The sequence below is a fragment of the Odocoileus virginianus genome, unplaced genomic scaffold (assembly GCF_023699985.2).
Source record: "Odocoileus virginianus isolate 20LAN1187 ecotype Illinois unplaced genomic scaffold, Ovbor_1.2 Unplaced_Contig_5, whole genome shotgun sequence".
Classification (NCBI taxonomy): domain Eukaryota; kingdom Metazoa; phylum Chordata; class Mammalia; order Artiodactyla; family Cervidae; genus Odocoileus; species Odocoileus virginianus.
In genome coordinates, this window is record NW_027224322.1 from 3,223,790 (window position 1) to 3,250,254 (window position 26,465).

Here is a 26,465-nt window from a genome sequence, read left to right on the forward strand (position 1 = left end):
GTCCCTCCGCCCCGCCCACTCTCCGCGGCGGCACGAAGCTTGCGGCGGGGACGTGGACGTGAGTGCGTGCGCGCGGCCGCTCGGGGTCTCGGCGGAAGGGCTGAGGGCCGCGGGCCGGGGGCGGCGGAAGCGCGCGGTCGCGGGGCGGCGGGCGCCCGCGGGACCCTCGGATCCCACCGCCCGGGCTGATCCGGTCACGCGATCGCGCAGGCCGCGCGCCCGGGGCCTTCCGGACGAGCCTGGGTGACTCTGCGTGCCCGTGGCGCCGGCGCTTGGTCTTCACCCCCTGGCTGGGGCGACCGCTCCTGGTCCCCGCTGGTCCCCGGTGGCTCCCGGTGGTCCCCTGACGGGCGTGACCCCAGGCGCCCGGCCCCCAGCGGAAGTCCGGCCCCGAGCTCGCCGCTCACCTGCCTTGCGCAGCCCTGAACTGTGGGGGGTGGGGTCGGCGTCCGCGCATCCTTTAAGCCTCACCCCCTCTGGTGCGGTGCCTGCTGCTTCCAGGCACCCAGGGGCTCCGACCGTGTCCTCAAGGTCACTCGGAGGTGTGACCCTGCGCGAGGGCGCTGTCCCTCGTGCTGCCCAGGTGGTCTGAGCGCCAGGTGAGCTGGAAGCAACCGGAACACCGGTGCGCCACCCCGCTCCCCTCCCCGGGGGCTGCCTGACGAGTGTGCGCGCTCCCGGGCCCCCAGGGCCGGGGCCCAGAGGAGCTTCCCTCTGCCCCCCGCTTTTTGTGAACTTGTAGCATATCCACAAACATAAGATTTATTTTTTTAACCAGTAGTTCCCTGGTGGCTCCGTGGTAAAATACAAATGCAGGAGACACTGGTTCACTCCCTGGGTCGGGAAGATTCCAGGGAGAAGGAAACGGCAACCCTATCAAGTATTCTTGCCTGGGCAATCCCAGGGACAGAGGAGCCTGGCTGGCCACAGTCCATGGGGTCGCAGAGTCGGACATGACTTCAAGATTGAACCACCACGTGCATGTGTAATGTGCGCGCTCAGTCGTGTCCAACTCTGCGAACCCAGTCCATGAACTGTAGTTTACCAGGCTCTTCTGCCCATGGGATTCTCCAGGCAAGAATACTGGAGCGGGTTGCCATTTCCTTTCCCAAGGGATCTTCTTGACCCAGGGATTGAACCCCATGTCTTTTGCATTTCCTGTATTGGCAGGCAGGTTCTTTACTAGCTGAGCCACCAGAGAAAAATGGCATCTGTTCCTTATAGCAGCTGAACTGCTTGTTCCTTGTGAAGGAAGAGGGGCTGAAAGGGAGGCGAGGTTGTTGCAGATGTTAAAGCTAACACAGGGGTGGGGGTGGGGGTGGCCTCAGCCAGGGGTGTGCGTCTGGTGACTTGTCAGGGGGTGACTCCTGCCGGGGGCGCGAGCTGCATCAGCTGAAGGCCTCGCGTCCCTTGTCCCCGCCCAGCCCACCGCTTCCGGGTGGTCCAGATCTCACTCTGCCACCGCAGCCGTGGAAGCCACTGTGTGTTTCTGGGCCCTGCTGAGCTGTCTCCCCCCGCTGCAGGTGCTTCCCTTGTATTAGCTCCGTGCTTTTCCAGAGTCCTAAGTCCGATCACTTACTTTGTAGGGCAGGAGTGATGATGCCCCGTCTGGTGCCCAGGTGGCCTGTGTGGCTCTTCTGCTGGCGGGCAGCCTGCGTCCAGGGAGCCTCTGTGCGACAGAGGATGTGGGCAGGTCCGTCAAGGATCCCTGGGCTGGGCGGCCTGCGAGGGGTCTGGGGCACCGGCCCCCTGGTTCGACGAGGCAGCTCCTCGGCCTCCTCCCGTGCTCCTGAGGTGACGCTGACCCCAGAGCGCTACCCTGTGCGGCGGCTTCCCTTCTCCGTGGTGTCTGAAGACGATCTGGCTGCCCTGGAGCACATCGTCCCTGGCAGGGTCATCACAGACCCGGAGGAGCTTGAGGCTCCCAACGTGGACTGGCTGAGGATGGTCCGAGGTGAGTGAGGGTCTGTTCACACTTCATGCTTGGCGTGGGCAGAGTTGAGGAACAGCCTGAACTCCAGGTGGCCAGTGGTGAGCACTGGGTGCAGGAGCTGTGGGTGGTGTCACAGACACTTTTCATATGCAGGACATCTGCAAATTAAGATAAAATAGCTGACCCCCCCCCCTTACCCTACCCCCAGCTGCTCTGAGGTGGGTGTGTGGTTAACTACTACTCACTTCCTCAGAACGCTTTAGTTCAGTTCAGTCACTCAGTGGTGTCCAACTCTTTGCGACCCCATGGACTGCAGCACGCCAGGCCTCCATCACTAACTCCTGGAGTTTACTCAGACTCATGTCCATTGAGTCTGTGATGCCATCCAACCATCTCATCCTCTGTCGTCCCCTTCTCCTCCCGCCTTCAATCTTTCCCAGCATCAGGGTCTTTTCCAATGAGTCAGTTCTTCGCATCAGGTGGCCAAAGTATTGGAGTTTCAGCTTCAGTGTCAGTCCTTCCAGTGGATATTCGGGACTGATCTCCTTTAGGATGGACTGGTTGGATCTCCTTGAAGCCCAAGGGACTCTCAAGAGTCTTCTCCAACCACTTTTGAAAAAAGCATCAATTCTTTGGCGCTTAGCTTTCTTTATAGTCCAACTCTCACATCTGTACATGCCTACTGGAAAAACCATAGCTTTCAGTAGACCTTTGTTAGCAAAGTAATGTTTGCTTTTTAATATGCTGTCTAGGTTGGTCATAGCTTTGCTTCCAAGGAGCAAACGTCATTTAATTTCATGGCTGCAGCTAATGCCTGGGCTGATATATAACAAGGAACCGCAAACTGGGCTCAAACTACTGGGGTGTCTCCTCTCTGTTCTCAGGTGTGGGTAGGGCTCCCTCTAGTGGAGAGTCTCTCCTGCCTCTTCCAGCTCCTAGGGCTCCAGGTGACCTTGGCTGTGACAACATCGTCCAGTCCTCGTCCCGCCTCACACAGCCTCTCCTTGTGTTTCCCTCTCTGTTCTCTTATGAGGTCACCTTTCCTTGGATTGGGGTACCACCCTCATCAGGATGATCTCAAGTTTAGATCCTTAACTTAATTACATCTGTAAGGACCCTTTCTCCAAGGAAGGTGACGTTTGTGGGTTCTGCGGGGTGGGGTGTCTACATGTCTTTTGGGGGGCCTGTTGTCCCCTCTGCAGCTTGCTTGGGCAAGATGCAGGCCCTGCCGGATGGCCTGACCGCCCCAGCCTCCCTCTCCTCCAGCCACACCCCCTGCACCAGCTTGGAGATTCTCCTTCTGGACCCAGCTCGCCTTCTTGGTAGCAGGTTTCCTAAGGCCTTGCGTTGTCTTCCCTGGTGCTCAGATGGTAAAGAATCCGCCTGCAGTGCAGGAAACTCAGGTTCGATCCCTGGGTCAAGAAGACCCCCTGGAGAAGGGAATGGCAACCCACTCCAGTATTGCTTGCCTAGAAAATCCCATGGACAGAGGAGCCTGGCGGGCCACAGTCCATGGGGTCACAAAGAGTCGGACACGACTGAGCGACTAACAGTTTCACTTTTGTGTTGTATCCTGAAGTGATTTCAGAGATAACATGACCTACTTAGTTACACAAACTTGCTGCATATTAAGAAGATGTGGAAGACAGTTTACAACACGATGGCATATTTAAGCCTGAAGTGCTAGGACACGCTGGGTGTCCAGGTCCTTAGGCTGGGCCTGGAGTCAGCGCAGTCCAGACTGAAGGCGAACCGTGGAGGGTGTGCTGGGCTTATCTACCGGGCGCCCTCGATGGAAGGCGTCCAGCCCCGCCCCACACAGAGCCCCCTTCTGAGCGCAGGGCAGCGTGGTGTCTCAGAGACCGAGACAGGAGGGACGTCCCTGAGGAACGTGGGGGGCCTGCAGTCCGTGGGCAGCGTGAATGCTGGGCACAGCTTGTTCTGCGGGCCACTGGGCTCGAGGAGGCAGCTCTGAGTCCCGGAGCAGAAAGTCTCTGCGGCCTGACCAGCAGGCTCCTGCCGAGGGTGGGGCAGGAGGTGTCAGCTCTGCAAGGTCCTATGGAAGCAGCCCCAAGGCTGTGTGTGCTGACCCCGAGTGGTGTGCTCTGACCCCGAGGCAGTGTGTGCTGACCCCAAGTGGTGTGTATTGACCCCGAGGTGGTGTGTGTTGACCCCAAGTGGTGTGTGGTGACCCCGGGTGGTGTGCGCTGACCCTGAGGTGGTGTGTGCTGACCCCGAGGTGCTGTGTGCTGACCCCGAGGCTGTGTGCACTGACCCCGAGTGGTGTGCGCTGACCCCGAGTGGTGTGTGCTGACCCCGAGGCGGTGTGCGCTGACCCTGAGGCGGTGTGCGCTGACCCCGAGTGGTGTGTGCTGACCCCGAGTGGTGTGTGCTGACCCCGAGGTGGTGCGTGCTGACTTTGAGGCTGTGTGTGCTGACCCCGAGTGGTGTGTACTGACCCCGAGATCTCTGGACACAAACTTGACTGGGGGACCAAGAGCCGGGAGCACTGCTGGGTTTGTGTGTGCCTAGATGAGGCCGTGGGGTGAGGAGGGTGCCTCCGGTTCCTCAAGCCCAGAGTCTCCTTGAGTGAGAGAGAGGGCTGCAGGGGAAGCAGAGCAGGGGCAGGAAGGCTCCACAGCGGTGGGGGCAGACGGCTGACTGAGAGGATGGTCCGGAAGGGCCCATGGAGGGCCCACTGGAGTTAGGCCATTGGAGCCCTGGGCGTGCTGCTGGCAGGTGGCGGGCAGGGTGGGGAGGGCTGGGTCAGGGTGGCCCACTGCGGGCACAGCAGGGTGCTCAGAGAGGGAGGGAGGCTGCAGTGGGGAGTGGGGAGGGAGTGGGGGTTGGGGCACCCCGACCCTGTGTGGCTGACCCTTCTGCCTGTTCCCTTGCCAGCCTCTCCAGGCTGGATGCTCCTTCCTTCCCGTCCTGGGAGCTTCCCCAGAGTTGCCTCCGATGACTTCTGCTCTGGGCTTTGCTCTCTTTGTAGCCTACCCTTATTAACACGTTGGACCATTTTCTTATCCTTTTCCCCATTAGAAAGGTAACTCCATGGGGCGGGAGAACTTTGTTTTTACTCTTTGTGCCTGGGCACACTGTGAGCACTTAGGTATTATTGGGAAACGCAATGAGTGAATGAAACCGACTGGAGCCTCACGGGTGAACAGGGTCCCTGGACTCTGCTGCCCTGAAGGACCTGGAGGCCTGGGCAGACACGGTTCATTTGATGAAAAACAAATGAGAAATGGCTTTCATAATAAGAAAATAAGGTAGAAACTACAACCTGATCTCAGAGCATCGTAAAAGTCAGTGACGCAGCAGGAAGATGTGCGAGACAGCCTCTTGTCCTCCTGCAGCCTCTTAGCTGCTTAAAGCACTTTCCGCAAAACTGAGAGCATAAGAGAGAAACTTCACTGTCTTGGAGGCAGTGGTCAGGAATGCCAACAGATGAGGTCACGACTGGGCATCAAATAACTTGTGATAACCAGGAAATGAGAGTCCACAGCCTACTCCGCTGTGGATCTGATAGCCCAGATTATAAATGCACGAGGTGGAGAAGGCCCCTTCCTGGAGCAGAAGGTCAGCTTATGAGTGCGGGTGAATGGGTGCATTAGGAAGCATCTCCCTGAGAACAGACTCGGGTGAAGATGATCCACAGACACTGAAGCTCATGGGCGTCCGCTCGCAGGGTGCCGGGTGTTCATGTGGCCTCAGGTGTCCCCAAACACAGGTTACTTCCCTGGGAAACCCAGTCACTTGCAGTGGAGAAGACTCCAGGCCCCTGCTGCTAAGGTCCCCAGGCCCACGGGCCCTCCTCCTCCTCAGCGATTCTGGCTCTAGGCCTGGAGGCTGGCGGGCGTGCTTCCCCGGGAGGCGGGACGCCCCACATGAGTGACCGTGGCTTCTATCCCGCAGGCTCCAGCAAGGTGCTGCTGAGGCCCCGGACGACCCAGGAGGTGGCACACATCCTCAGGTAGGCGCTCTGCCCGCCCCACTCCCTTGTCACTAGCGCGGGGCCGAGAGCACACAGAGCCCGCGGCCACGCAGGCGGCGACGGGAGGGCTGGCCGAGCAGGGGAGGGCGGGGCGACGGGAGGGCGGGGCGACGGGAGGGCGGGGCCGAGCAGGCTGAGCGGACCCGCCGCCTCCAGGGGGCGCCGGGCAGCCCTGTCGCCCATTGCAGGGGCGGGCACAGGCCTTTTCTTGAAAAAACGTCTGCTTTGATGCTTTCTATTCCTACACGCTCGTGTTTACTATAGAAAAATTGGAAAACATACAAAGCCATAAAGAAAAAAAAGTTGCAAAAGCAACCAAAATTTTCCACTCCGAAGATAACCACTGATGACATTTTGGTTTGTCAGCTCAGCACTTTCCTGCACGTGTGTGGGTTGTTAAGCATCATCACATTGTATCTCCCATGTGATGGTCTTTTCCCTTCCACGTGGCAATGCCCGTGGTCTGATTCCTATTCCACATCACTGTCGATGCGCGGAACGTGAGCACCCGTGAGTGCTCTGTCCCCGCCGCCCCGTGGAGGTGTGTGCAGGGACACCTGGCCCTGCTCCGACTGAGCTTGGGCTGGAGGCTGGCCGCCTGCCGGGTGGCTCACGTGACGCAGGTGGGCAGCTTGCCCCTCTGGGTGGGGGCCCCAGTGCCCAGATCCTGACCCATCAGGGCCCGATCCCTTCAGGTCTTTGCTCGGTAGGAGGCTGGCTGGGGACGAGGTGCTGCTGGTGACTGACCTGCCTCTGAAGAGCAATGGGCAGGGGAAGGGTGGGCAGCGCAGGATGAAGGGGAGCAGAGATGTGGGGTGGGGGTGGGAGGGGCCCCGAGTGCCCGGGGCCGCAGTTGTCTGAGGTGAGCAGGGAGGGCGGCAGTGGGCACTCTGTCGGCGCTTGGAGGAGCGGCCTCGGGGCGGCCTGGGCCTCGTCCATGACCTGGGAAGACCATGGCTGCCTGCTCCCTCCGCGGTTTGCCGGGGTCACTTGCCCCTCAGACTCCTGTCGTGTGTGGGGACGGAGGAGGCACCCCCTCGAGTCTATGGCAGGAGGCTTGGTGGTGGGAGAGGCTGGGGTCTCACGGCCCTGATGGCGTCCCCCCCGGGGTGCTGGGGGAGTGGGAGAGGGCCCTGACCCTGGTCCTCGGCGTGTCCCAGGTACTGTCACGAGCGGAACCTGGCCGTGAACCCACAGGGGGGCAACACGGGCATGGTGGGTGGCAGCACGCCGGTCTTCGACGAGATCATCGTGTCCACTGCCCTCATGAACCAGGTCCTCAGCTTCCACGACGTGTCAGGTAAGGCTGGCCACTCCCGGGACTTCCCTCTCGGGCCCGGGGCTGGGCTGGGCGGGGGGGCCCGGGTCCGGGGTTGAGGGAGGAGCAGCTGCCCCTCTGCCTGAGCCAGGAGCCCAGGCCCCTTGGTCCTCGGGGCGACTTATACCCTGGACTTGAGCTGTGCTGCGGCCCCTCCTGGCCACGCCAACCCTTCTTGAGGCCTGCGGGGCATGTGCGGGGCTCCACGGTTTCGAAGCTCCAGGCCCCACAACTGTGTCGGTGCCTCTTGGGCAGGACCCCTGGGCCAATCATGCTCTCTGGCCAGGGCACCTGGACACTGGGGAGCTGGGCAGCATCCCAGCCTCCACACTCAATGCCAGCACCATCTCCAACCCAGATTATCTCCAGACTTGTCACGTGTCCCCTGGGGCAGAATCCCACCCACACTTGAGGGCCCCAGCCTTGTAGGAACCCCTTTTCACTGCTCCCTTGCATGAGCCTGTGTGTGTGAGCCATGTTCCCCCCACGTGGCCTCACTGGCCTTTCCTCTTTTCTCATAAAGGCATCTCCTGGGGGAGGGACAGGGCATACCTGTTTTCCTCCTCGCCCTGGTTCCTGGGTGGGCAGACGCCCCTCCTGGGATTTTTGGCCTGATGGGCTCCCCGAGCTGAGCCTGAGGGCCCCCGCGGGGGCTCTGCTTGCTTGGCAGGGGTCTTGGTCTGCCAGGCGGGGTGTGTTTTGGAGGCGCTGAGCCAGTACGTGGAGGAGCGGGGCTTCGTCATGCCTCTGGACCTTGGGGCGAAGGGCAGCTGCCACATCGGGGGCAATGTGGCCACCAACGCGGGCGGCCTGCGGTTTCTGCGATATGGCTCCCTGCGGGGGACAGTCCTGGGCCTGGAAGTGGTGAGCTGGGGACACTTGCTGCTGGGCGCTGGCCCTGCTTCTAGCGACCTGGCCGGACCTGCTCTGGTTCCTGGGTTGGTCCCAGGGGGCCGGCCTTTCCCAGTGGTCAGCATGCGAGGTCCCTGGTGAGACCCCCTGGCTCAGAGGTCAGGTGTACCCTTGCTCCCATGCATGGCACCCGGGGTGTGCAGGCCCAGGCCTGGGGCTGCCCTCTCGGGCTTCAGGTGGGCAGGGAGGCCACCTCGGGGTGCGGCCTAGTCTCCACTGGGCCCCACCCAGGCCGTGGGGGTTAGACGCAGCACCCCGCTCTCTGGCTCCCCACAAGGCGACGACGCACCTCCTGCCCCTGTGGAGGGCTGCTGTGGCAGCTGTTGCCCTGGGCAGTCTCCTGGACCGGTGGCATTCCGCCCGCCAGCTTCCAGGGGCTCGTGACCGGAGGAGCCCAGTCAGGCCCCCGTCACGGCTCCCAGCGGTTTTCTAAAGCCCAGACCCTGTGTTTACCCAAGGAGGGGGCCACTTCCGTCTGATAAATCACAAGGTTCCGGTAGCTTTGTTCTCTGGCTGCAGGTTGTTGTTTTGTCAGTCACTTGCTCGCTTTTGCAAGTTGTTTTACTAAGCTTCTGACTGAATTCAGATAGGATTAGAGCGTGTGATTGAAGTGCCTGTGGATGAGGAGTGCAGGGCTGGGGGCACTGGTGCACTGCCTTTCCCTGCCTTCCTGCACCCTGGGTGCTCCCTGCTCCATCTCAGATGCTCCCCACTCAACCCAAGGTGCTCCCCACTCCACCTGAGATGCTCCCTGCTCCATCCCGGGTGCTCCCTGCTCCATCCCGGGTGCTCCCCACTCCACCTGAGATGCTCCCCCCTCCATCCCGGGTGCTCCCCGCTCCACCCGAGATGCTCCCCCCTCCATCCCGGGTGCTCCCCGCTCCACCCGAGATGCTCCCCCCTCCATCCCGGGTGCTCCCCGCTCCACCCGAGATGCTCCCCCCTCCATCCCGGGTGCTCCCCACTCCACCTGAGATGCTCCCTGCTCCATCCCGGGTGCTCCCCACTCCACCTGAGATGCTCCCTGCTCCATCCCGGGTGCTCCCCACTCCACCTGAGATGCTCCCTGCTCCATCCCGGGTGCTCCCTGCTCCATCCCGGGTGCTCCCCACTCCACCTGAGATGCTCCCTGCTCCATCCCGGGTGCTCCCCGCTCCACCTGAGATGCTCCCTGCTCCATCCCGGGTGCTCCCCGCTCCACCCGAGATGCTCCCTGCTCCATCCCGGGTGCTCCCCGCTCCACCCTAGATGCTCCCTGCTCCATCCCGGGTGCTCCCCACTCCACTCGAGATGCTCCCCCCTCCATCCCGGGTGCTCCCCGCTCCACCTGAGATGCTCCCCCCTCCATCCCGGGTGCTCCCCTGCTCCATCCCGGATGCTCCCCTGCTCTGCCTCAGGTTCCCTGCTTCGTTCAAGGTGTTACCCCCTCTGTCCTGGGTGCTCCCCACTCTGTCCTGGGTGCTCCCCCTCCACCCCGGATGCTCCCCCGCCCCCCTCCTCCGCCCCGGGGCTCTCTCTCAGGGTGGCGTGGGGCCAGTGCTGACGCCATCTCTAGGTGCTGGCCAACGGTACTGTCCTGAACTGCCTCACGTCTCTGAGGAAGGACAACACGGGCTACGACCTGAAGCAGCTCTTCATTGGGTCAGAGGGCACCCTGGGGGTCATCACGGCCGTGTCCATCTTGTGTCCACCCAAGCCCAGCGCTGTGAACGTGGCCTTCCTGGGTAGGCACCCTCCGTCAGCCTCCGGGGGGTTCTTGGGCGGCACTGCCTGTGCCGGGGTGGCGGGGCGGGGGGGCTGTCTGCAGCTGCGCGGGCCGGCCTTCCCGTTCCTCCTGCTTTTCCCTCTCCCCTCAGGCTGGGACTTGGCCTTGGTGCGCACGGTAGGGTCTGCGCAGGGCGCGCTTTATTCTGTAAAAGGACCAGGGCTTCGCGCATCTCATCCAGCTGGTGTTTGTTATTCTTAAATAACAGTTTATGCTGTAGGGTAAAGACCAAAAGGAAGCAAAACTAAAAGATAAAACAGGAGAGCTGGGTTTGATCCCTGGGTTGGGACGATCCTCTGGAGAAGGAAATGGCAACCCACTCCAGTATTCTTGCCTGGAGCATCCCATGGACAGAGGAGCCTGGCGGGCTGTGGTCCCTGGGGTCACACAGAGTCGGACACGACTGAGCGACTTTCACTCCCTGTCACTCACTCACTCACTCACGCTGTAAGATTTGCAGGGAAGCAGCGTTTGGTGCCAGGTCCAGGGCTGCGTCTGTTCATCTCGGGGCCGTTAGTCCACCTGGTGGGTCCAGTGGCTCACCCCCAACCCCTGCTCCTGGACCACCGTCTCTGCGAGTGCGTTGGGGCCCCTCCAGCTGTGCAGCTTCTTGGCTCCCCTGGCCCAGGGCCCACGTGCGTGCTCGCTGTGCCTCTCCTCCCCCTCCCCCGTCCACCCGTGCCAGGCTGCGGCCCGCGGCTCCCCCACCCGCGGTCTTGTCCTGATTCCGTCTGGCGTGCTGGTCGTCACTGTAATCTCACATTCACCCTTCCTGCGCTCCTGCGGTGGGCTTTCCCGGCCCCGCGCTGTGAACACATCCTGGTTGCTCCCATCACGGACGCCCGTGGCTGTGGGGTCCGTGTCGAGTTCCTGTCGAGTCTGTCTGGAACGTCTCCCTCCTCCCCTTCCCTGGAAGGCGGCCCCGGCGTCTGGTGTCTCCCATCCTGTGGGAGCCGCGCTCCTCACCGCTCCGTGGTTGGCGGTGGCGGGTCGGCATCCCCTGCGGCCACCCTGAGGGGCTGTCTCCCTTTCTTTGGCCGACGTAAATATTTCATCTTTTCCTTTGGTTGTTTATGGGTCCTGGTGTGTCTCCTGTGAGAGTGCATTTCTTTGTTTCTGGAACTTCCTAAAGCCCCCACTTCCAGAAGCTTCCCTCCACCGCATTCTCAGCAGCCACCCCGGCCCCCGCTCCTCCCAGCACGGTGATGAGATGCATGAGAGGACCTTCTGGGCTGTCGGTCTCCACGTGTCTTAGCCGCGCGGGTTTCCCTCCAGCCCCTCTCTGAGCTGCGTTCCGGAAGCTTTCCTCCGATCTGTCTCCAATTTGCTCAGCTCCCTTTGCTGGGCTTCACAGGCCGCTCCCGGCTGCTCCTTGGCCCCACAGAGTGGGTCCCAGCCCCGACCCTCCTCCCTGCCCTCCCCGGGACTCCTCAGTGCCTCCCAATCCCTGCCCAGAAGGGCCTCGCACACCCCCGTGCCCACCAGGCTCTCCTGGGCCCACCCTGCCTGCCCACACATCGACGTCCGCGCCCTGCCCCGGGTGCTGTGGTGCCGCGGAGAGCTGGGGGCCAGGACATGTGCCCTGAGTGGCTTGTGGGGCCTGGGGTATCATAGAGACACAGCCAAGTTGCTTCCCGACGGGCCAGTTTCTGGCCGTGTGTTTGCAGACTTCAAGTGGCTGCTGGCAGGGCGGGTTGGTTTTGCTGCTTGAAGGGCGGCGCGGGTGGCCTGTGGCGAGGCCCCGTGTCTGCGTGCCAGTCTGCTTGTCCTCTCACCATGCCCGTTGCAGGCTGTCCAGGCTTTGCTGAGGTTCTGCAGACCTTCCGCACCTGCAGGGCGATGCTGGGCGAGATCCTGTCTGCGTTTGAGTTCATGGACGCTGAGTGCATGAAGCTGGTCAGGCTCCACCTCGGTCTCTCCTGCCCCGTGCAAGGTACTGTCCCCTCTGGCAGGCGGTGCCCGCCACACCTTTTGCGCTGTTTGGCGTGTGGGTAATGGAAGGTGCCAGGCCTCCAGCCTGTCCACGGAGTGGGGGCGGCAGGGAGCGCAGCGGTTCTGGCGGCCCCGTCGCTGTTGAGGGCGGGGTTCCCCCTGAGATCCCTTCCCCTGCAGAGCTGGGTCAGATGCTGGCAGTTGTGCTGGAGCTGCAGGGTCTCTGGAACAGCCAGACGCAGTCAGGACCCTCCGCCGGCTCCTCAGCTGGGAGAAGTATCCCCCCACAACGTGCTGGCCCCCGGAGCTCAGCCAGCTCGTTCTGATTTAGCCGACGAGCTCGTCACGCCTGGTTCTTGAGCCCATGCGCTGTGTGCATGTGTGTAAACCCGCACAGCTGCGGGTCCTGGCGCTCTCACTCCTGAAACTGACCAGAGGAGGTGGTCCTGGTCTCACCCCAGGCCTCCCTTCCGGAACCGCAGCCCTCAGCACAGCCCCCATCCTGGAGGCCGCCAGTCCAGGACCAGGGCTCCACGGGGGCTGGGTTCTGGTGAGGGTCCTCACGTGGCATCTTCTCTGTGTGTGAGGGCCTGCAGAAGTAGAGGGTCCCTTGGGGTGGGGGTGGGAAGGTCCCTGGTGTGAGTGGGGAGTCTCTCATGGGGTGGAGGGCCCCTGGGGGTGTGGAGGGCCCCTGGATGCACAGAGCACCCCCGGGGAGTCATCGACCTCGGCAGGCACCACGCCTCCGCTTACCCTGTGGTTTGATGAGAGGGGCCCTGCCCTCCACGGCGCGGTCCCGCCCCAGCAGCCCGGCTCTGCCGTGTCTCCGGGGGCACTGTCTGTCTTATAGCGGAAGACCTGTTTTTGAGCCGCAGTAGCCGGTGGCTGCTCTGTGGGTGACCCCGGCGCGTCGGGAGGTGCTGGAGCCCCCTGGCCCTGGCGGTCCCGCCCCAGCCTTCCCCTGACCACCGCTCCCTGCTCTCCCTGCCCCTGCCCTTCCAGAAAGCCCCTTCTACGTCCTCGTCGAGACCGCGGGCTCCGGGCCGGGGCATGATGCCGAGAAGCTGGACCGCTTCCTGGAGCAGGTGCTGGATTCGGGGCTGGTAACCGACGGGACCCTGGGCAGCGACGAGAGGAGGATCAAGGTGGGCGATGCCCACCATGTGCTACAGTGAGAGGGGCTGCGGCTGGGGACCCACCTACCGGCCGCCCTGCTAGAACGTGCTTGGTGTCAGGGTCTGTGGACTGGGGGGTGGCTGGGCAGGGCGTGGGGGCTCCCTGGGAGGGGCTTCACCAGAGGGTGAGGAGGGTGGGCCTGGCCAGGGGGAGGCCGCTGTCACCGTGCAGACGTGGGCGCTGGGGGGCCACGCTTGCCATTCGGGGGCTGGGGCAGAGGGCCCGACCACCCCTCCTGTCCCCGCCTGGCCCTCCGGTCTGGGCTCCTGGATGGCCCTCACCTCCTGACCCGTGATTTCAGTCCTGCTCCCCATCCTAGTGACCCACCACCTTCCTGTCAGCCGCTCTGGCCGCTCCTTCCTGTGAGGCTGGGCTTGCTGGGCTGAGTCCAGGGGGCTGTGTCCTGGGGGGGGATGGGGGCTATGTCCTGGGGAGGATGGGTGCTGTGTCCTGGGGGGATGGGGGCTGTGTCCTGGGGGGATGGGGGCTATGTCCTGGGGAGGATGGGGGCTATGTCCTTGGGAGGATGGGGGCTGTGTCCTGGGGGGATGGGGGCTATGTCCTGGGGAGGATGGGGGCTGTGTCCTGGGGGGCATGGAGGGCTGTGTCCTGTGGGGGATGGGGGCTGTGTTCTGGGGGGGATGGGGGCTGTGTCCTGGGGGGGGATGGGGGCTGTGTCCTGGGGAGGATGGGGGCTGAGTCCTGGGAGGGATGGGGGCTGAGTCCTGGGGGGCATAGAGGGCTGTGTCCTGGTGGGGGATGGGGGCTGTGTCCTGGGGAGGATGGGGGCTGAGTCCTGGGGTCTGTGTACTGGGGAAGATGGGGGCTGTGTCCTGGGTGGAGATGAGGGCTGAGTCCTGGGGAGGATGGGGGCTGAGTCCTGGGGGGAATGGGGGCTGTGTCCTGGGGGGGTTGGGGGCTGTGTCTTGGGGGGATTGGGGGCTGAGTCCTGGGGGGGATGGGGGCTGAGTCCTGGGGAGGATGGGGGCTGTGTCCTGGGGGGGGATGGGGGCTGTGTCCTGGGGGGGGATGGGGGCTGAGTCCTGGTGGGGGATGGGGGCTGAGTCCTGGGGAGGATGGGGGCTGTGTCCTGGTGGGGGATGGGGGCTGTGTCCTGGGGAGGATGGGGGCTGTGTCCTTGGGGGCATGGAGGGCTGTGTCCTGGGGGAGGATGGGGGCTGTGTACTGGGGAAGATGGGGGTTGTGTCCTGGGTGGAGATGAGGGCTGAGTCCTGGGTGGAGATGAGGGCTGAGTCCTGGGGAGGATGGGGGCTGAGTCCTGGGGGGATGGGGGCTGAGTCCTGGTGGGGGATGGGGGCTGAGTCCTGGGGAGGATGGGGGCTGTGTCCTGGGGGGGATGGGGGCTGTGTCCTAGGGAGGATGGGGGCTGTGTCCTGTGGGGGATGGGGGCTGAGTCCTGGGGAGGATGGGGGCTGTGTCCTGGGGGGGATGGGGGCTGAGTCCTGGGAGGATGGGGGCTGTGTACTGGGGGAGATGGGGGCTGTGTCCTGGGGGGATGGGGGCTGAGTCCTGGTGGGGGATGGGGGCTGTGTCCTGGGGAGGATGGGGGCTGTGTCCTGGGGGGGATGGGGGCTGTGTCCTGGGGAGGATGGGGGCTGTGTCCTGTGGGGGATGGGGGCTGAGTCCTGGGGAGGATGGGGGCTGTGTCCTGGGGAGGATGGGGGCTGTGTCCTGGGGTCTGTGTACTGGGGAAGATGGGGGTTGTGTCCTGGGTGGAGATGGGGGCTGTGTCCTGGGGTGGATGGGGGCTGTGTCCTGGGGGGGATGGGGGCTGTGTCCTGGGGGGGATGGGGGCTGTGTCCTGGGGAGGATGGGGGCTGTGTCCTGGGGGGGTTGGGGGCTGTGTCTTGGGGGGATTGGGGGCTGAGTCCTGGGGGGGATGGGGGCTGAGTCCTGGGGAGGATGGGGGCTGTGTCCTGGGGGGGATGGGGGCTGTGTCCTGGGGAGGATGGGGGCTGTGTCCTGGGGGCTGTGTCCTGGGGAGGATGGGGGCTGAGTCCTGGGGTCTGTGTCCTGGGGAAGATGGGGGTTGTGTCCTGGGGGGGATGGGGGCTGTGTCCTGGGGGGCATGGAGGCTGTGTCCTGGGAGCGGTGCATCCTCTCCCCACCAGGGCCCAGTGCTGGGGCTTGCCTCCCATGTGTCCCCCTAAGTGCACTCTGTCTGTTGCCTGTGAATGAGGAATCACTGGGCCTCGGGCCTGAGAGCTGGGCCCTGTCCCTCCGGGCACAGGACCCGGGCACACGTGATGGGGGGCCCAGCTCCAGCGGCCCTGGCTCCATCTGGATGCACCGAGCTCCAGGCTGCTGTGCGGGGCGGGTGGGTGGCCGTGTTCCAAGCTCGGGGCCAGAGTGGGTCCCACCCCAGGGGTCACGCTGCCTGCCTTGGTGCCCTGTTCTCAAGCGTTCGCGTCCGGGGGCCTGGCAGTGACATGGGGTGGGGGTCGGGGGTGTTTGAGCCTGGATAGGCTGGGGGAGCAGCGTTAGCTCTGCAGGGCACAGAGGCGTTGCAGATGGAATGTTCTAGAGAGAGTGGGTTTGGAGCAGTGGGCGGAATGGGCGGACAAGGGGCCTGCAGCTCTGTGGCCGTGTCGGGACATGAGGGCTTGAGGAGGCCGTGCTGGGCGGGCAGGGCTGCTGGGCTCAGGCCGCCCCGTGCAGGGATGTGGCGGGCCCTGGGTGTGGGAGGAGCATCAGGCCAGGACGATGGCTGGGGCGCCCAGGCGCGGGAAGGGCACGACCCATGGTGCTGAGCGACTGGGGAAACGCGGACACCCGCTGGGTATCCGTGCCGCTGAGGAACTGTTCCTTTCTCAGGGGTGACTACTGCACTGTGGGCTTGTTAAAAAAGAAACGAAAGAAGTGATGTTTTCCCTTACCCAGAAAGCTGCCTCGTCTCGAGGTTTCCTGCGATGTGGTGGGGGGACGTGGAGGATGGGGGGGGGGGGACGAGACGGCCCCTGGGGACACCCTCCCATCTGTCTGTGACGGGAAGGGATGTTGTGGGGCCCTGGGAAGGGTGTGGGGCCGTGGTGAGGTCCCCACCTCTGTCCCCGGGCCGGGGGTGCCCCTCTGTCTGCCTCACCCCCACCTTGCCCGGCTGATCCCGGGTCACAGGGTCAGTGCTGCTTGTCCCTGAGGGGCCCTGGGTGTCTGCCGCCAGGGGCTGCCCAGTCGTGTCCGGGGCCCCCGTCTAGTCCAGTGTGGATTCTCGGATGGAAGCCGCATCCCTGTCACGACACGGGACGTTTCTGTCACCTGGGGGTTCCCTCCCGACCCCGGGGTCACCCTGCAGCCCTGCCCGCTCGGGGTGACTGTGCCCATTCCCCTTCCAGATGCTGTGGGCACTCAGGGAGAGGATCACCGAGGCCCTGAGCTGTGACGGCTACGTGTACAAGTATGACCTCTCGCTGCCCCTGGACAGGCTCTACGACCTCGTGGGCGACCTGCGTGCCCGACTCGGCCCGAGCGCCAAGCGCGTGGTGGGCTATGGACACCTGGGTGAGCACAGCCCGCGGGGCGGGGGGCATGCCTGGGGCATCCCGGGAAGGCCCACCCTGGGAGTGTGGGCTCGGGGCTTGGCTGGGGCATGGGGCTGGCCTGATCACGGGGGTCTCGTGTTTGAGGACGAGCTCTGACCCTGCCCTCCCTCCAGAAGAAAGGGTCTTAAAACCAGTTCCGGTCATTATTGTGTGCAGAAGAGTCACGCTTATAAGTTATTGATTCACAGGAAGGAGCAATTTCATCCCCCTTGATTCTCAGCAGCCTTCAGGACCGGGTGTCTCAAAGCCCCGTCTCTTCCCAGGTGTGGGGCGCCGTCTGCCTGGGGCCTCCGCTGTCCTTTCCGTAAGGTGGGCCCAGTTCCGCCTCCCGGGACTGTATGTGGGGGCCCTGAATGCGTCACGTGGAGGAATTCCACTCTGGAAATTGAGACTGATTGCTGAATTTGCTGAATGCTCTTTCTGCGTCTGCCCGGGTGCCGGGCTCCGGTTTCCCGTTGACCCCCTGCAGGGCTCGTCTCTCTGGACCCGGGGATGAGTGGGTCTGTGTCTCCGGGTCAGCCCAGTGTGGCCTGGACCCTTTCTCCGTCTTGTCTCAGCCCGCTGACTGACCCTGCGGAGGACCTCCTCAGCCCTACACTGTCAGGTTCCCTGTCTGTCCAAGCTGGAGGTTGGCCAGTCATAAAGCGAGCTGGGGGTCGTCTCGGGAAGCGTCTGGCAGGTTGGAATTCCTCCTCTGTGAATGCTGAGTACAACTTGCAGATGAAGGCACTTGGGCCTGAAGGTTTTTGTGGGTGACTTTTGGGGGGGGCAGTTTCTTTAATGACTACAGGACCCTGCCAGTTCCTTTTCTTCAGAATTGACTGTTCATTTTTTTCTGGCCTTTTGTCTGTCTCTTCTAAGATTCTGAGTGTCTGGCATCGCATGGTTCTTATTATTTCTTTGTGCCATGTCCAGCACTTGCGGAAGGGGACTGTTTAACTCCGGATTTGGATTGTTTCTTATCTCTGTACAACCCGAAGGTTGTGAGTTGTTTTCTTTGGGACCTTACCGAGAGCTCTAGGCAGGGAGCGGGCTCTCCGATGGTGCAGAGGGCCTGCTCCCGGAGGCAGGGGAGGAGCCAGGATACGTAGGGGCTTTCCGCTGGGGACAGAAAAACCCATGTAGTCAAACAACAAAGGATCAGTGCTCCTCACAAAAGCCAGGCATCCCATGGCAGTGACGTCTGTGCTCACTGCGCGGGGAGGTGCGGGGTCTGGGCTCATGCGGGGGGAGGCGCGGGGTCAGGGCTCGTGGGAATCATGCATTTTGTGTGGCCGTCACCTGTCTCAGGCCAGGATGTGTCCGGGTTTCTGCACAGGGCTGTGGGTGCAGGGGCCCTCATGACTGGAGCAGAGGGCCGCCCCGGCCACACCGCTTTCTCTCCTGCTGGGGTGCTGTGGATCTCGGTCTCTCAAGAGTCAGCACTGGGCCTTGCTGGTCTTTCCTGCTGCGGGTTTCCTTGCTCTTTATTCTGTGCCTTCAGGCGTCACCACTGCTCTCTGACTTTCAGCCTTTCTGCTCTTCAATGGACTTCAGTTTCCCTCCATGAAAGCACACAGGTGGTGTTTGCTGGTTTTAAGAAGTACCTGGTTCTTGCCTCCTCAGACTTGGCAGCATCCAGGAGCGCCCGCAGGAGTCAGCGGGGCCAGACCTGGCTCCAGGTCCTTGTGTCCTCTGGCTGAGGCGCTGGCCCTGCACGCCCAGTACTTCAGCCCACTCCGGGCGTCCGCTCCCCTGGGCGCTCGATGCCACCCCTCTGCAGAGGAGTGGGTTGGGGATGCCCAGGTGCCTCTCTCTGTCCCGTCTCTGCTGCTGGCTGGGTGCTACCCCAGAGCACCATCTGAGGGTGCTCTCATCTTTCAGCTCTGAATGCTTTCTGATCTCCCTCGTCATTGCTTCTTTGACTCGTGAGGTGGGCAGAACTGTGTGTTTTAACTTGCAAACATGCGGGAGTTTTCCGTCCACTTGAAGACCATGGGCTTGTTGTTGGCCCTGTTGGGGCAGAGGACTGGGTGGGGCGCGCCACTGGTGGAAGTGTGGCCCCTGCCTGGGGCGCTGCCAGCCTCCCTGGCCGTTCGCCGGGGCTGAGAGCAGGCCCCTGGACCCAGCCTGCCCTTTGCGCCGCCGGTTGCTGGGGCCCGCTTGGCTCTCAGCGGCTGAGCGAGCCCCCCGCCCCCGCAGAGGGTGGGCCCCCTTCTCCAGGTGCCTCAGCTGCTTCTGCAGGTGGAGATCTGGGCTGTCAGTTTGAGGCCAAGAGCTCGGCCTCTGTGCACCGGTGCCAGGTCGAATCTCAGAGGCATGGTTTGGGGTGAAGTAATACAAAGTAGATTTATTGCTTCGCCAGGCAGGGGAGACACAGTGGGCTCCTGCTGCCAACCTTTGTCCCAAGCTGGGAGGATCTGGTGAGGAGTTTATGGGGATGGTGCAGGGCGCGGTTGATGATAGGGATCAGGGTGTGAGCAGGTCCTGCACTCCCCTAGCCTGCTGGATGATAGGGATCAGGGTGTGAGCAGGGCATGTATTCCTTTAGCCTGGCCTCACATGTCTCCTGAGCTTCTCCAGATTAGCAAACTGGGATCCTCTGTGGAATGAACAACCTGACATCTTGCACTTATGGGGGCGCTTAGTTCTGTAAAGCTCAAAGATACTGTCATGTGCGTCCCTTGAGGTGCAACTGAAACCACGCACCTCAGATTGGGACTTGAACCCCTGTGGTGGGGGCAGGGACTCGAATGCAGCCAAAATCCATGGCCTTTTCTTTCTTGTTTTTTTTAAAATTTTTTCACCTGTGCTATGTGACTTCTGGGTTTCCCCAGTGGCTCAGTGGTAAAGAATCCACCTGCAGAGCAGGAGCTGCAGGTTCGATCCCTGTGTCGGGAAGATCCCCCTGGAGGATGGCTGGCAACCCACTCCACTATTCTCGCCTGGAGAATCCCGGGACAGAGGAGCGAGCTAAACATCGTCCATGGAGTCGCAGAGTCGGCCACGACTGAGCAGCTAAGCATGCAGCGTGCGTGTGATGGCTGAAAGCTGGCGACTTCCTGTTGGCTGTGCTTGGTTTTCATTGCCGTGCGGACTTTCTCCAGGAGGGGACGGTGGGCTTCTCACTGCAGTGGCTTCTCTTGTTGCAGAGCACAGCTCTAGGGGCGCCTCTAGAGCGTACAGGCTCAGGAGTGGCGGTGCTTAGTTGTCCTGCAGCACGCGGAATCTTCTAGGACCAGGGCTCAAACCCACGTCCCCTGCGTTGGCAGGCAGAGTCTTAACCGCTGGACCACCAGGGGAGTCCACCCATGGTCTTTTAACTGAGATCACACACCTGGTCTCAGGACTTAATGAAGCTCAAGTTCTTCAGGTCTCATTGGAGAAACGATTCAGTGAGAGATAAAATGGTTGGTAAGAAGCGGGTTTATTTAGAGAGAGACACACTCACCATCTCAGAAGGTGAGAGTCCCCCTTATATGGGGTGGCCAGTGTTTGTTAGGTGAGTAATTTCATAAGCTAATGAGTGGGAGGATTGTTCCAGCTGCTTTGGGGGTGAGGCGGAGGTTTCCAGAAATTGGATCATGGCCAACTTCTTGGTCTCTGTGGGTCAGCCTTGGCCCTGGCATGCTGACCTGTTATGATGACATGTACTGAGGCCCAGGGTCTAGTGGAGGTTGACTCATCGCCATCTTGGGCCCGTCTGGCTCTGATTATCCCAGCAGTCTCGTTCTATTAAAGGTCGCGCCCTGCCCCTTTCCCTGTTTCACGGCCAGGACCTGCCCGAGGCCGCTCTGTTCTTCTTGGCTCCTCCTCCCTGTCTCTGCACCCCTCCCTTCCCTGATGAGCAACTATTCCAGTCTGCCCTTTGGAGCTCAGCGAAGGTCACGGAGGCTGAACAGAGAGACCCCGCGGGGTCCTGCTCACTTTCAGGTAGCTCGACTTGTAGGGCATTTTAGCAAAGAACATTACCTCTTTGGAGACAGCATGGATGAAGGAAGAGAACGGACGTCCAGGGGCAAATTGTGGGAAGGTTTATAAACGCACAGGAACCTGGTGGACATGAGCCTCATGTAGGAGCTGTCCCGGAGCTGTCCCGGGTGGTGACCCTGCCCTTGCCGGGGCCTGGGGACGCCTTTACACACTCTAGTCCTGCTTCCAGGTGCGTGGAGGGCAGGGGGCTACTCTGTGTCTCTTTCTTCTCAGTTGCCTTCAGCTCAGTAACCCTTATGCCAACATGGCCTGGTTTGAGGTGGCATGTTTTGCTGCCCTTCATTTACAGAGACCGTAGTCACTCGGTGACCTGGATTGGTCTGGCTTTGGGCCTTCTATTTCTCCCTCATTTCTTCTATTTTTTTTTAGTGTGGTTTATTACCTTCTTTGCCAGCAAAGGTCTGTCTAGTCAAAACTATGGTTTTTCCAGTGGTCATGTATGGATATGAGAGTTGGACTACAAAGAAAGCTGAGCACTGAAGAATTGATGCTTTTGAACTGTGGTGTTGGAGAAGACTCTTGAGAGTCCCTTGGACTGCAAGGAGATCCATCCAGTCCATCCTAAAGGAGATCAGTCCTGGGTGTTCATTGGAAGGACTGATGTTGAAGCTGAAGCTCCAATACTTTGGCCACCTGATGAGAAGAACTGACTCATTGGAAAAGACCCTGATGCTGGGAAAGATTGAAGGCGGGAGGAGAAGGGGACGACAGAGGATGAGATGGTTGGATGGCATCACTGACTCGATGGACATGAGTTTGAGTAAGCTCCAGGAGTTGGTGATGGACAGGGAGGCCTGGTGTGCTGCAGTCCATGGGGTCGCAAAGAGCTCAGACACAACTGAGTGACTGAACTGAACTGAACTGAATTACCTTCTTTTGGTTGGTGTTTTTTCTCATAGAGTTTGTTTCCATTTACTAACGAGAAATTATGCCTATCTGCTCTTTTGGCAGTAGCCCTAGAATTGTATCTTTATCAGGGTGGTGGTGGTGTTCAATTGCTTAGCTGTGTTCAACTCTTTGTGACCCCTTGGACTGCAGCTCGCCTGACTCCTGTCCTCCACTATCTCCTGGAGTTTGCTCAAATTCATGTCCATTGAGTTGGTGATGCTGTCTAACCATCTCATCCTCTGCTGCCCCCTTCTCCTTTTGCCTTCAATCTTTTCCAGCATCAGGGTCTTTTCCAATGAGTCAGCTCTTCACATCAGGTGGCCAAAGTATTGGAGTTTCAGCTTTAGCATCAGTCCTTCCAATGAATATTCAGGACTGATTTCCTTTAGGATTGACTGGTTTGATCTCCTTGCAGTCCAAGGGACTCTCGAGTCTTCTCCAAACACCACAGTTTGAAAGCACCAGTTTTTCATCACTTGTTGGTCCTTTAATGGACCGGAACCTGGTGGTCCGGAGAGTAAGAGAGAGAAAGAGGCTGATATCCCCTGGTTTACGCGGAAAGCCAATAGAGCCCTGTTCTTAGGGCTCGCGCTGCTGCACGTAGGCACCGGGCGCCCTCTCGAGTGGGTGAAGGCACAGTGCGCCTTCTCGAGAGGGTCTTAGAAGCCCAGGCAAGAAAGTGAGCTCAGCGGGCCTCCGCGCTCCAAGGAATTAGCCAGAAAGAGAGAGAGAAAGACAGAAAGAAGGAATAGAAAGAAAGAAAGAAAGACACGGGGACCCAAGCTCTGATGGAGCAAAGGTGTTTTAATCAACATGGCGTGGGCATGTATACTGTAGTTATTCTCAGCAAAGATAAAGATTAAAATTCCAGACTTACAAAACATAAGATGATCCCTATCAAAGAGAGAGTTGCAAACAATCACCTTTTACCGTATGGCTCATAAAAAGGAAGAGGGTACTTATCACCGTAATGAGAAATGCCTGGATTCCTCAGCCCCGGGAAAGGCGTGCCTCTCCTCTTAATTCCTGAATATTCAGGAATCAGTAAGGGCCAGAGGGTTCCTGACAGATCCAGAGCAGCACCCGGGAAGCCTCTGGTTAATGCTTCCTGACAAGTCATTCAGCCTTCTTTATGGCCCAGCTCTCACATCTGTCCATGACTGTTGGAAAAACTGTAGCTTTGACTATAGGGACCTTTGTCAGCAAAGTGATCTCTGATTTCTAATACACTGTCTAGATTTGTCATAACTTTTCTTCCAAGGAGCAAGCATCTTTTAATTTTATGGCTGCAGTCACCATCTGCAGTGATTTTGGAGCCCAAGAAAATAAAATCTGTCACTGTTTCTACTTTTTCCCCTTCTATTTGCCATGAAGTGATGGGACCAGATGCCATGATCTCACTAAGTTTTAAGCCAGCTTTTTCACTCCCCTCTTTGACCCTCATCAAGAGACTCTTTAATTCCTCTTCACTTTCTGCCATCAGAATGGTGTCATCTGCATATCTGAGGTTGTTGATAGTTCTTCCTGCAAATTTATCAGGGTGGTCCTATCTTAAAAGAGTTGGAGATTAATCAGTATTGTGACCCTCTTCCCAAGCAGTGTGCTGGCCTGTGTGTCAGCTTGGCTGGGCCGTGTGCCCAGATGCTTGGTCGGACGTCAATCTGAATGTTGCTGTGAAGACAGTTTTAAGATGAAATTAGCATTTAAAGCCACAGAGCTTGAATAAAGCAGGTCACCCTCCCCATGTGGGAGGATCTTGCCTGATCATTGAAGGCCTGGACCAGAGGACACAGACGTCCCCCACGGAAGGGGCCTTTGTACCAGGGCTGCAGCGTCAGCTCGTTTCTGGGTGTCCACCTGCTGGGCTAACCACTCCCCACAGTCCTCTGGGCCAGTTCCTTACGGTCAGCTCTCTGTCCCCCACCCTCTGGACAGCCCTGTTTCCCTGAGAGCCTGACCGGTCCTCGGAGCAGGGGCCTTGGGGCCCTGCCCCGTGGGTGTTATCACCCGCTCCTGGTCACGTGCTGTGTGTGGAGTGTGTTCCAGTTCCGTGATGTCTCCTCGCCCTAGCGGCACTGCTGTTGTTCCTGCCGTGAGAGCTCGTGATTGGCCAGACTCACCCACACTGCTGGTCCGTCTTTGACCTGGTAGCACAGCCCTGCCTTTAGTTTCCTCTGGGCCGGGAAGGCAGGTGACATCACGTCATGGATTTTGTCAGCCTGAAAATATACGCATTCTGCTCTTGAGCGGTTTCTCCTCAGTGAACTCTGAGACTCCGGTCTGACAGCCCGGTTCTCTGCAGAGTGGAGGCACCGCTGACTGCTGTCGGCAGGTAGCCGTGGGCCAGTGGTGCTCCACGGAAGGAAATCCTTGTCCTCGGGGTTCCTTGGCTTCTCTCAGCTTTGTTTAGGTGGGTCAGTGTCCGTCAGCTGGAGTCCGTGGGCTTAGCCTTCAGACACCGCTCCCCAGTTGTCCCTGCGGATACCGTCTCCCCATCCCCGCCCCCCGGAGTGTCCCCCAAGGGCTCAGGATGCGTCTCGTCTCTGCCGGCCGGCCGTGGTCCCAGTTCTCTGCGTGCTTGTCTGTTTTCCATCCTGCTACATCTCTCTCTGCTCGTTGACATTTCAGTGACCATCTTTTTCATTTCTAGTTCGGCCTGGATATTTAAAAGCTTTCTGGTCCATGTTTTTTATATTTTCTCTGTCTTATTTCTTTAAACACATGAAGCATTTATTTTCTGTTTTTGGAAATCACGGGATCACAGGTCTTTGTGGGTCTTGGTCATCATGGTTTCTTTTCTGTGTGTTTGTGATTTTTGTCTTAGGCTTTGTGTGGTGTGTGTGTGTGTCTTAGGCTTTTATCTGTGGGAATTATTGGAGGCTGAGTTGGAGGCAATTTGGGGCTGTGTGGACCCCGCAGGCCCATGCGGGGGGCTGCTGTGTGGATGTGCTGTGAGTACTAACAGAGCCCAGCTCCTCTCCCCGCAGTGCTTCCCTTGTTTGCAGAGCCTTCACCCTGGGTGTGTTGTGGGAACCACGTTTGGTGGGAGAAGGGACCCTGGTTTGCTCCCTACATTTGACAGATGTGCATGGAGGAGGGGGCATAAGAAGCCCCAGGTCACAGGGTCAGAGGTCCAAGGTCACTGGGTTAGAGGCTGCAGGTCACCTGGTTAGCGGCCTCCTGGGTGCTGGGAGACCCGGGTCTGCGGCGGTCTCGGTGGTCCCGCCGGGCTCGTGCAGGTTGGGCGGATGTTTGTCCATCTCAGGTGGGGGCCCTCAGGGAGGGGGTGCTGTGCGGGAGGGACGGGGGCTGGGGAGAACTCGGAGAGACACGTGTGTGCGGCTAGGGGCACTGCGACCCCCGGAGGAGGGCGGTGACCACTTCGAGGTAGTCGCCAGTGGTGTGAAGGGGGGCGGGGCGGGGCTGGGGGCTCTTGGAAGTGGGGGGCCTGGGGAAGGGAGGGACCTCAGGGAGGAGAGAGCCTCGGGGCAGAGGAGGCCCCGCTGACCTGTGCATCCCTGCCCCTCCAGGGGACGGCAACCTGCACCTCAACGTGACGGCCGAGACCTTCAGCGCGTCCCTGCTGGGCACCCTGGAACCCTACGTGTACGAGTGGACGGCGGGCCAGCGGGGCAGCGTCAGCGCCGAGCACGGCCTGGGCTTCAGGAAGAAGGACGTCCTCGGCTACAGCAAGCCCCCCGAGGCGCTGCAGCTCATGAGGCAGCTCAAGGCCCTCCTGGATCCCAAGGGCATCCTGAACCCCTACAAGACGCTGCCCACCCACATCTGATGGCCCCCTGCAGCCAGAGTGGGGGGCCTCCATCTGGTCTTGGCATTGCCCGTGGGATGGGCCTGCAGAGCCTCCAACCCACAGAGCCAGCAGCAGGCTGGACGACTGGCTGCTTGGTCCAGGGGCCTGAAACTGGCCCCGTGCAGCCCAGGACGCATGGCTTTCTCTGCAGGAGTCTTCTGGAGCCCCGCTGTTCTGTTGCGTGGGCCGAGTGCAGAGGGCCGCCTGTCCACTATTGCCTGCCCGCTGGACAGACACTCCATGCCTCCGCAGGTCCTGGACAGGCTGGGTGGGCGCACAGTTCTGCCCACTCAGGGTCGACCAGGTCACCCCTGCTTGCCTGTGGCCTGTGGGATCCTGCCTTGTGGGATACATCCCTGAGAGGGCAGTCCTACCACTGGCCCCCCACTCAGCGCAAGCCTCTGAGGGGCACCAGGCAGAGGGAATGAACTCCACGTGGGTGACAGGGCACTGAGGCAGGTCCATTCGCGCTCTGACCAGCAGAGCTGAGACATCAGGCACTTTCTGGACAACAACCGGTCCCCTTTGAGCCAGAGGGATGGGTGTGCCCTGCCCTGGGTGTGTCCCTGCTTGCTGGAAGGCCCGGCAGTTCAGGAGCCAGCCACCCGTTTATCACACTTGCTGTGACGCGTCCATGGAGATGTCTTTCCGGTTCTGCTCTGACCACAAACGTCAGTAGTGCCGGGTGAGAAGCCCCGCCAGCCACAGGCATCCTGTCACCCCGAGCAGGTGCTCCCCCGTTGACCTTTGTCCCCCTGGAGCAGCTGCTGGGGCTTGGAGACGGTCTGAGAGGCTAGACTCGCCTTCTTTCTGGTGCCATGAGCTTCCAATAAAAGCGATTAACCAGGATTCTCTCCTCCCTTTTGTTCCTAGGAAAGTGGCCTCACAAGCTGAGTGAAGGGCCTGTGTACTGTGTTCTTGAGCGCCGGAATGTCAGTGCCCTGGGGCCTGACCACCTGTGTGTGGGGAGGCATCCCTGCCCCGGCCCCTGGCCCCACGCCATGTCCCCCGTCCCCCACTGTGTGACTGGGAGGCCCGCCTCATCAGCCCCCTGAGGTGTGGCCTCTCGTGGCTTTCTAAAGTTGCCAGAGGCGGTCAGGTCCTGTTTGCAATGTGCAGTGGGGGCCTTTGTGGTGCAGAGAGACCTCCCGTAAGAAGTGTTAGGACTCAGCAAGTTTATTTTGGAGATTTAAAGTAATGC

At 60.7% G+C, this 26,465-nt stretch overlaps 1 protein-coding gene across 6 annotated transcripts; it reads left to right on the forward strand.

Annotated features, from left to right (window-relative positions):
- Nucleotides 1-26,113, forward strand: D2HGDH (D-2-hydroxyglutarate dehydrogenase). 6 transcript variants are annotated; one of them, XM_070463702.1, is made up of 10 exons: nt 1-58; nt 1,587-1,954; nt 5,852-5,909; nt 7,091-7,230; nt 7,919-8,112; nt 9,716-9,884; nt 11,715-11,858; nt 12,860-13,002; nt 16,387-16,552; nt 24,984-26,113. In XM_070463702.1, exons 2-10 carry the CDS (start codon nt 1,597-1,599, stop codon nt 25,241-25,243), a joined length of 1,632 nt encoding a protein of 543 aa, XP_070319803.1. In that variant the 5' UTR covers nt 1-58; nt 1,587-1,596; the 3' UTR covers nt 25,244-26,113. The 6 variants fall into 6 exon arrangements, with proteins under 6 accessions (XP_070319803.1, XP_070319804.1, XP_070319806.1 ...); XM_070463703.1 differs by having other exon boundaries at nt 20-62; XM_070463705.1 differs by having other exon boundaries at nt 36-58; nt 1,592-1,954.
- The last annotated feature ends 352 nt before the right edge of the window (nt 26,114-26,465 follow it).